The 10,365-nt window shown below is 35.3% G+C and overlaps 1 protein-coding gene across 1 annotated transcript; it reads right to left on the reverse strand.

Annotated features, from left to right (window-relative positions):
• Nucleotides 1–880: 880 nt before the first annotated feature.
• On the reverse strand, nt 881–9,223 carry LOC143449280 (lysine-specific histone demethylase 2-like). Its single transcript, XM_076949406.1, has 19 exons — nt 9,050–9,223; nt 7,962–8,902; nt 7,144–7,236; nt 6,960–7,060; nt 6,714–6,870; nt 6,321–6,505; nt 5,710–5,803; nt 5,499–5,623; nt 4,659–4,779; nt 4,296–4,566; nt 3,935–4,104; nt 3,530–3,774; nt 3,236–3,363; nt 2,932–3,170; nt 2,734–2,841; nt 2,117–2,222; nt 1,896–2,021; nt 1,572–1,724; nt 881–1,420 (listed from the first exon to the last, which is right to left on the reverse strand). Exons 1-19 carry the CDS (start codon nt 9,089–9,091, stop codon nt 1,295–1,297), a joined length of 3,531 nt encoding a protein of 1,176 aa, XP_076805521.1. The 5' UTR covers nt 9,092–9,223; the 3' UTR covers nt 881–1,294.
• Between the last annotated feature and the right edge of the window lie 1,142 nt (nt 9,224–10,365).

Genomic DNA, 10,365 nt, shown 5'->3' on the forward strand with positions numbered 1-10,365 from the left:
CAAATCTCTTTGAGTAATTCAAAATGTTGCTTAGGAAAAAACAAATACAGTATCTGTTCATGATTTATATCGTTGGTTAAACCAAAGTTAATACATAAATAAATGTCAATACAGAAACAAAACTGTTGACTACGCCTAAATCGACCACTCATTATAATCTGCAATACCATAATACAAATATTTTACTTAACGATTCTGTCGCCTTCCAGATGCTAGGTCCTGTACAAACAACAAAAATCGATATTAATAAAAAAAACAAAAACGAATTGAATGTTAAACAATACAACAAAAAAAAATACGTCACACTGTCACAGGTGCAATCTAAAACGCTGGCAAACATAATTTGCCCAATAACAAACTAGTACTTAAGCCTTCCAAAATCGTGAGAGATGTCTATTGTCATGTCTTGTTCGATAGGACAAAATCACTAAAGTGTTAAATTGCTTACAAAACGTGAATGTTCTCACCTTGCCTGGAAGAGGAGATCACAAAAAGCGAAAAAAAAATTGTCACAAACACCCGTTCTTTTTTAGGAGGAATAATAAATGGTAAATACAGTAGTATAACAGTTTTTGCACAAAACGTTTTCGACAAATATTTAGAAACATTTTATTACGCTATTGTAAGTAACCTTCTCGCCAACTTTTTTCTGGAATAACAGTTCCCGATCAGTACTTTGCATTGATTCGCGCATGAGATTTAACAAACTAAAGATAGGGGAAAATTTAGCAAGGCTACAGTCCTTTCTAGATAAAGGTCACATGAGGATCGGCTTTGCAAATATCAATGCAATATTGACTGCCAAGAGCCATGTAAGATTCATACTTGATCTCATCAATATTCGTGTGCAGTCATTTGCAAAAAACGCAGTTTGAAAAAATATAATGCTTCCAGTTTTATTTGTCTATCTCTTAAACCAGTAAAGCCGATAGTCACAAGAGTACATATTGTAATAAAGTACTAGAATATCTTCCGCAAACGCTAACTTACTATTAACTCAAATGCGGTGAATGTTTTACAGAAAACATGCGCTACGGCTACATACAGTATTTGTACAGGTAATTACATGCAAACAAAGAATTTACAAACAATCGAGTTTCATAATTATTAACATAATAAATATACTCACTGCAAAAAAAATCTCCAAAAACTCTTGTATTTAAAATAGAAAAAGCAATTTCGAGTATAATAAAAAAAAACGCAGATAAAGTTTGATTCGTTGTAATATAGCAAATCAATTGATAGTTCAAGAAAAGTAGAGGAGTGTACAGTAATCGATACAGCATTTGCAGCGCTATTTTGTTTTAACTTGTTTAAGTTTGCAGTTTGTTTCCATGTTGGCGGAAACGACTTTAGCAGCTTCTCTTAACCCGCTTAAGTAAGCTCCGGTAACGGTTTGCGGGAAATGACGATTAGTTGCCTGGAAAGAAGGAAGTTACAACCGGTTAAAACTGGTTTCACAACATCATTCATGTTGCTGCAAATTGCATTTTAGCTCAAATACCATGAAATTTTTTAAAAGTTTATGTACAAAAGGATTTTTATAAAACCAGTAATATTTTAAATCTCACTTCTCCAGCGAAAAAAAGTTTATTGTCGATCTCCTTTGCGAGTTCGTCATAATCCTCTCCGCTGCTTCCGCACTTTACGAAACTGTATGCCATTTGGGCATACTCGTCGTCACGCCATCTTGTAACAAAGTAATTTACGGGCTCTGGGACCGCCTAAGGGAGAATAAATAGATCAAACGCAATTTCAATATACAACAATAAACATCGATGTATTATTATTATTGATTGAATGACAAGTGTTATCTGACTAGCTGTAGCGTAAACGTCTTTACTCAAATGAAACTTTTTGCGATGTATCGTTCTAAAAACCAAGACATTCAGCACCTGCTCAGGAAATATGTCTCTCAAAATAGACAGAGCGATATTGATGATATCTTTCTCTTTCATGGTCCGGGCTATCTCGACCGCTTCGCCAGATATGACACTCATAAGAACATTGCTTTTTTCACACTGAGAAAATTCAATTCAGGCAACGCTCAGAAACAGAAACAAACACTTTTTTTAGAACAATAGTCTAAGTTGTGCAGGATATAACATAAACGAACCTGTGGATATGGTATATCGTAAAATACAGTGAAGAAACCTTTTCGATCAGGCGTCGACGGGACATAACCAAAGTAGTTAGCACCATCGATTTTTTTATCCCAAAATCTATGAAACAATCGAAGTCATATACAAAGCAATATTACTGTAATTAACGATTTATAATAATTAATGTACCGTAGATATGATAACTATTTTGTTAACCATCAGCGCACGCTTTTAATTTTCAAATCCCTCAATTTCATTTAGACATCTTTCTTTTATTTCTACTACGTTTTCCACACTCATATCAACCATTATCAGGATAGATCGCTCTGTACACTAAGGAATAAAAGGGATCTTTTTAAGTTTTTACCATTCTTTTGAAAAACGTTACTATCAAGCTTTTTTCTTGCATAATACATTCTGCTACAAGGGAAGGTCAATAAGGCTTGAAGAATTCCCAACATTTAAGAAGTCAGACTTTGACCAGTCATAAAATGGTATGTGCCACGTTATAATCATGATCACGTGGTGCTTACAATCATACCAATAAACCGAGTGCAAATATACTTCACAGTCGCACACGTATTGAAACATGATGTGGCAAAGTTAAGTGCAAAACGGCACAGTTATTTACCTATGTGAAAATTGTAAGCCAATTTTTTCTATACAACCACAGCCTAGTCGTTTCATAGCATCTTTTTTGGAAGCTGGTAAACTTGGGTAAAATCTGATCAAATCGGATCTAAAGTAAACAAAGGTTAAGTTCAATAAAACAACTTAAAAAAAAAACAGGTCTAACCAAAAAGCAGGTCTTGTAAAGTTCTCAGATCACCTTAAAACTGCAAGGGGAGCAGTGACAATGACACGGTCAGCTGTGTACATTTTCCCTCCTTTGGTTGTGACTTCGACCTGCTTTTTATCGTATTTTATCTTTCTGACAGGAGCATTAAACCTGATATCAAGGTTTTGGGCAAGGGCTGCAAGTGGTACTCCAAAGCCGTAAGGGACAAATGCGTGATCTCCGTTAAACTGCGCAAAGATCTCGTTTTGGTCCCAGTGAAACGCTGATACCTGTAATAATACTTGTAGCAGTGCAGTCGCTTTATCGCTGGTAAGACAAGTTTAAAATATCTTACTTTGTCCAAGCTGGCACCACACGCAAACTCAAGGTTGCCAATATGGAACTGCAAAAGACGTTCTTCTAATTTAGTGAAAGTCAAGCCACTTTGATTCATCCATTCTAAATGAGCTTCTAGAATTTTTTCTGCAGTAAAAACAAAACCTCGTTTAACAACAGGTTAATTATATATAATCGTAAACTACCCAAGAATTTAAAATACTAACTACCAACTTTAAAATAATTGGCATCAGGTCATCAATTATCACTCCCTAAAAATAAACCCTAGAGTACTTTAAAAGGAGAAGTTTACCTCCAAGGGAGCAGTCCAATGCGTCATCGGGTTGAGCTTGCCTCCACTCCACTATGATATCGAGCATGGCGTTAAAATGGAAATCCATGCGTTTGTCGCAGTATGTTGACACTGCTTTGATAGGTGATGAACGTCGTTTCATTGCTGGGTCAGTAGGGCCAGCAAAAAGGTCACAACGAGGTTGCAAAGTGTGGAGTTTAAGACCAAGTTGGTGAGATATCAAGGCAAGTGGATTATTTACACACCTAATACGAAATAAATTAATGTTTTGAGCACCAACAAATCTCAAGATCAAAAACAGGAGCTTTCACTTTTCATTTTACAGGTTGCAGTGAAGTTGCACGTTTACACCGGATTTTCAAAATAAAAGATATCAAAACGCGTTAACAAAGTGCCTTGCGTTACCCATTGATGATCTGGGCACCTCTGCCAACACATACTCCATTCAGTGACCAGTCATCATGAACCCTCCCACCTATACGATCACGGGCTTCCAAACAAATGACATCACAACCAAAGTTATGTAACTGTCGAGAAGCGGCAAGGCCTGCTGGTCCTGCTCCTATTACAATCACCTGTTTATCAAAATGTGCAGGCCATGAAGAACTTGGAAATTGCAAATGATGATGAATACGTTGAACAGCTGCCTTTCAATAAATGCTAAAACACGACCACTTTAAACACTGTGTGCTTAGATGAAAAATGATTCTACTCTATTTTTCTGTATTTTTTCATATTTTCTGAAATATCTGCAAAAGTAACCAACCTTCTGATTTCTGTATTCTTCAGGTAAGCATCCGCGCCTAGAATCATTTCCCGATAATTCTTTGGGCAATGATATGGCCCCAGAATTGACTATTCCTTTGCAAGTAACAAACTGTAAAATATCAGGAATGTCCACTACACAAAAGCGAATGCGAGTAAGTCCTCTAAGCAGGAGATGTTCAATACACTTCTCGACGGTAAGAAATTGACAAGGATTTAAAGTCCAAAGTGAAATGATCAAGTTTCTTATGGCAAGATAAACGGTCTGATTCCTGTGTATTTCAAAATCATAAAATCCACCCAATTGCATACACATGAAAATAACACTTTTTGTTAATAAGTTTTCATAACGCACATTACATACTTAAAATAATGTGGAAATGCACTGGCTTCGTCAACTTCCATTACATCGGGTCTCATACAAAGAGCTTTCCCTCTTTCATGGGGTTTGTAGAAAGGTTGAAAATAAGGATTCAATCCCTCGACTGCAACAAACATAGCACAATTTTGATATGCAGCTAACCTGTAAATATGAACTGTATCTTTGCAAGGATTAATTTACTGTTTACTTTATTACGTTGATCAGATTATTATGGACACTGAACAGTTGAAGAAATGAGTATTCCCCTTCACAATAATACTAACTAGTAACTGTCTGGTTTAGAACTAATTAAAATGCCTAAGAGCAGTTGTCTCAAAACTTTTTTGGCTCACAAGCTACATTTACAGTGGCCAGGTCAAAAGGATCGACTGTCAAAGAATCTCTTAAAGCGATTGTTAACTTTAAGTATCTGTGTCTTACTTTACACGTAAAATATTTAATGACTTTTAATGGGAGATTTAAGAAACGACGGAACAGATTTGTTGCATGTAAAATAAAAGGAACTGATCATAAACATACATCCTAACAACTATTTTTGGCATGCGAGCGACATATTGGGCATTCCTGCCTAATAGTAACATATTTACGAATCATTCAGGTAACCGATACTACGTAAGAAAAACAGTGCATTTACGGATGTTCATTGTTATAGACTACTAAATAGTGTGAAGTGATGCATGTAACATAAATTGAAAACGTCTAACTGACTGGTTCAGAAATAAATTACTATATATTAAATTATGCAAACTAGCCTATAATATATAACTATTAACTACTGGACCTGCACAGATTGTGTGCTTGTGAGGTTTATCAATGCAATACCTGGCAATGGAGGATCTTTGTAAGGGCGTTTTCTTGTACCTGGTGATGTAAGCATTGTGGAGTGACCAACAGCACAACTGGTTTTCTTAACCTCCTTTTTTTTGTCGTTTGATTTACCACATTTTCTAACGAAAATATTCTGAAAGTAGTCTATTTGACAGTGTTGTACGTCAGGTATCAATACTACCAGTATAAAATATTTCAAAATTACTTTTTGACATTAAGATGATTTAACAATGTTTTTGGCAGTGCGACGTCACTGTTCCGAGCATCACAGGTGAATTCAGATAGCTGGCGTACATCAGCTGTAAGGTAGAAAGTAGCCTACATAAAAGCAAAGACTTTTGATTTGTAGTTTATATCATTAACAATATGCATCAAAAATTTAACAGTTTAGGTTAGTTTTATAAATGATTAGCATCCAAGTTTGAGCCAAATGACATTTGTTGCAAGAAGTAAATGAAGAATAGGTCACATATGAGATAATTTAAGCAGGAAGTCTACATCCCCACTCAATTACACTATAAAATCTGGGATACATAAATTGACATACGTTGAATACTGTATTTGTCATAAAACCTCATAAATAAGTTGTCTATAGAGGTGCAACTTTTACTGAAACGTAAAGAGGGTTGCAAAATCTAGCCACATTTCCTCCATGTAAACAAATAATATTGATAATACCAATACAGTAGTAATAAACCATTTTATGTTTATCTCCTGCAACTCAGTGGTACTAGTAGTCATGGTTAGACAAATTAGGTATACAGTATATCAAATTATATCAAAATTAAAAAAGGCTTTGTTGTGAAGTGGACTCACTTGTATCAACTGCACTCATGCCTACACCATCTGGGTAATATCCAGTTAGAAATGGGCCAGCAGGGCTATGCTTGATGAAGGGTGTGTAACTTAGCATTTCCATCCAGTGATAACTGGAATTTAAAACTGTTTCCACACTTAAATCATGAGGTTCCAAGCATGAGTATTTTACATGGGGAGTTCTTCTAAAACGTAAGCAAGAAATGTGCAAATTTCAGGAAAAACGTTTATATATTAGTATAATACATCAATTGTTGTAAAGCACTGATCATTCTAATACAAAAATATAAACTATGTAGTATGATAGCTGTAAAAAATCATCTAAGCGTTTTGCATAATAGATATAGTAAAAATATTTCATAACTAATTATAATATATTTTCGGTTGTCAAACCTGCCATCAGAATCTGATGAATCCTCAATTGTGTTGGCCAAATTGCCCATGTTACAAGAGTAGGTACGAACCAACTCAGGAGTAAGATCAACTTCATTAGTAAGAGGACGCCAATGACCACAATACCTGCACTGCAACCAGTATGGAAGCTGAGTTTCTAAAACAAATAACAAAAATAACTTGATACTCTACTGGTGTATGAAATAATGTTTCTAGTTTTGTTTGATTATGGCATTAATCGCTTACCAGCAATAAAGGTGTGGATGTTCTTGAAATTAGCATCACCCTTACTATTTTGCATCCATGCTCTTTTCCATTCGTGATAACTATCACAACCAGATTTATTCCTATTTTTAACAAATTCCATATAAAAATTTTCATGTATTTCAAAGCCAATGAATAATAACCGTGGACACTAAACTTGACCTACACTCGATAAAATTCTTCAAAACACCCGTTGCAGTAATGTTCTTCTAAGGAGATGTGATACCATCGTGAAGACTTGCCTGATGCTTCCATGCAACTGTGTAACAACTTAAAGATAAAAAAGAGATCCAAGCAATTGGAAAACAATTTACAAATGCTTCTTTTACACTAACACTATATATCAAACACATTTAGCTATAAAAATTCATATTCATAGGTTTTAGAAATGAGTAACGCATTAAAACACTGATTTGCGTTAAATGGAATAACTGCAAATCTTCAAGGTCAAGCATATAAATACCGTAATCGAATACTAGCACAAAATTAAGCAAGCATTCTCAAAAACTATTAAAGATTTTTAAATTATTTCCTCCAAGCATCGTAACTAGCAAAAAAATTTTTGTAGCCTATTTTCTAAAACATGAGCACATGAGAAAATTTTGTGAGGCCCAGAAACTATGTTGAAATTTTAAAACAATAAACAATTAACACTTTAAGCGCCAGATGCCTACATGGTGACATATTTGGCCTAGTTAATGCAAAATACTGCCAGCAGTGTAGTCAATAAAAAAGATATATATATATATGATAATATAATCTAACAAGTAGGGTAAACTATAACTTGTATTAAACATTTGTAAACTTTTTGTGCTATCTTATTGACTTTTTAGTGAGTATTGAGGCACTCAGCTTAAATTGAAAGCCTTCATTTAACCTTCAGGGCAATTCGAGCTTGAGAACCTTGATCTAAGGACTATGATGTTATAAGAAGTATCAAAAAAATTCCAAAAACTACTTGGTACTTTCCATCAAAGATTTTACCTCTTTGTAACTTTGATGTTGCAATTTAAATTTTTCTTCCCACAACCACTTTTTTTACAAGTGTGTCTGTGCATGACAACATCCAACTTATTCGACAAGGTACTTCTTTTAGACATATCATGCATGGTTTTCACTTTTGCGGCAGTTTGGGGTTTGCTTGTTTTTGGTTTTGATTCGTTAAGTTCTTTTTTCTTTTTTGAAACTAATGGTGTGTACTGAAATGCAGCTTCTCTATTGTAAGCAACATTCCGAATTCTTTTGCTGATACGAGGAGTAACTGAAGCAGTGGAATTACTGTTGTAAGTTACTTCACCTCTATCCACAGCATTGTTCTCTTCAATGCATGGGAGACTTTTAAGTATACTCTCGTTGTTACTTTCAACACTTGAAACATTCATCAAACTGTTATCTTCAGATTTTATCAGTTGTGTAGCATTGGGGCTTTCGTTGACATGCTCATGGTCATTTTTAACATTTGAATCAATAACTACACTTTTTTCTTGCGCTTCTATCTCTTCAGCAGCTGTGCAGCTTTTAGCAGCACTCTCTTCGCTATTTCCAGCAATTGCATCAGTTAGTTTCTTTGTGTTACTTAATGTGGCAGAGGTTTCAGGAATTTTATTTTGGGTGAGTTTGACTTCATCTGTAACTGTTGAATTCGTTTCAAGACTCAGGTTGGTTGCTGGTGAACTGCATTCTTTTCTATCTTGCACAGCATTCAATTCATTGCTATTCTGAATGTCATAATTTATGCAACTTGGCAAATTACTTTCTATGAGCGTATTTGGCTTTTCTTCAGATATGTCATCAGCAAGCATATCCTCCTTCCTGGATATCTTTTCATCTATTTCTTCTGTATCACTAAGTTTCCGTTTTCGGTTTGTGATTCCGGCAGAGTTTCCATTTGTAATGTCAGAATGAATAAGGGTTTTGTTTGGCAGCTGTAAAGATGATGATACCAATATATCAAAATAGAAAACTAAAGCAAAACTACACTAAACAATGACTATTACAAAAAAAAAATTAAAAAATTCACTTCTTCATTAAGGTGATTCATTACTGGATTCACTACTGGACTTTTGACTTACCTCATTTGCAACAGAAACATCATTTTCATCAGCTTGCAACATTTTTACCCAGTATTAAGTACAGAAATTTTTACTGCTGATAAAAACTACATCAAAATAATATTGTACATGTATATGTTAATATGTACAATTCATTTATTGTGATTATGTTCAATGCAAAACGCTGTATATCTACAATCATTAGGCCTACAAGGTAACAAAAATTCATTATTTCTATACAGCATGTCTGCATTATCAGCTTTGAGATGTCACACAGAGAGTTTACTGTCATTTACTGTATTTATGCACACGTTCACAGTCTCACAATTTCACAAGGTTGGTAATCCAACATTTTCCACGGGCACCCAGTTTTTAAAACCTTGGATGCCAGTGGCCCTCTACTCAAAAAAGTTAAGGATAATCCTTGAAATTGTCAGTTAATTAAACTATATAGTAAACGTATAAATTTAGGGTCTAGTGCAGAAGTGTACAACCACAGAATGCATTTGTATACTAAGACTCCAGATACTCAAATTGTGATGTCATTTGCCCATGGTTGTGCACATTCGCACTAGACCCGGATTATGTTTGTAATGATCGTATAATCTAGCCTTAGTAGCCTCAGATCTGTCAATTGAAAAGTTTACTGTTTTTGAGTGAGAAATCCCCCGTGCACTTAGCTTAACTTTCCAATAGGGTAGAATCCTATAGAGCAGGGGTGGGCAAACTTTTTGTACTGAGGGCCACATTTGAAAAAATGTTGCAGCCGGCGGGCCGCACATTCTCATTACAAAGTAGGAAAATTTACCCGGTGTGTAAATAAACGCATATTCATATTAAACACAATTTTTGTATTCCACACTCAGTTACGTTTAAATCTATGCAATCATCATCACAAAATTTAATGAGACTTGTGCAACTGTTCACAGTTTTACGGTTACGGTAGGCCTACGGTAGCCGCTACCGTAATTGTATTTTATGATCAAACAATTGAATCAAGCAATGCGTGAGAAGTGTATGTTGCAATACATGCGCGACTGACGTGTGTGTGTTTACGCACTGAAAGTGAAGAGAAAAACACACTCGTAAAGGGAATAATATTTTGTCAGGTAACCTGTTTAATTAAAACAATAAGTGATGAGTAGGAGTTTCTGCAAGTGCCGGCGGGCCGCAGAAAATGGACCCGCGGGCCGTAGTTTGCCCACCCCTGCTATAGAGTATAGACATATACTGAGGTCTGAGTGTTTACCAGTCGACAATCGGGGTCTAGTATACAAGTGCACAATCAGATGACGTCACAATTTGAGCAGCTGGAGTCTAGTATACAAAGGCCTGCA

Source organism: Clavelina lepadiformis, chromosome 1, assembly GCF_947623445.1.
Source record: "Clavelina lepadiformis chromosome 1, kaClaLepa1.1, whole genome shotgun sequence".
NCBI lineage: Eukaryota > Metazoa > Chordata > Ascidiacea > Aplousobranchia > Clavelinidae > Clavelina > Clavelina lepadiformis.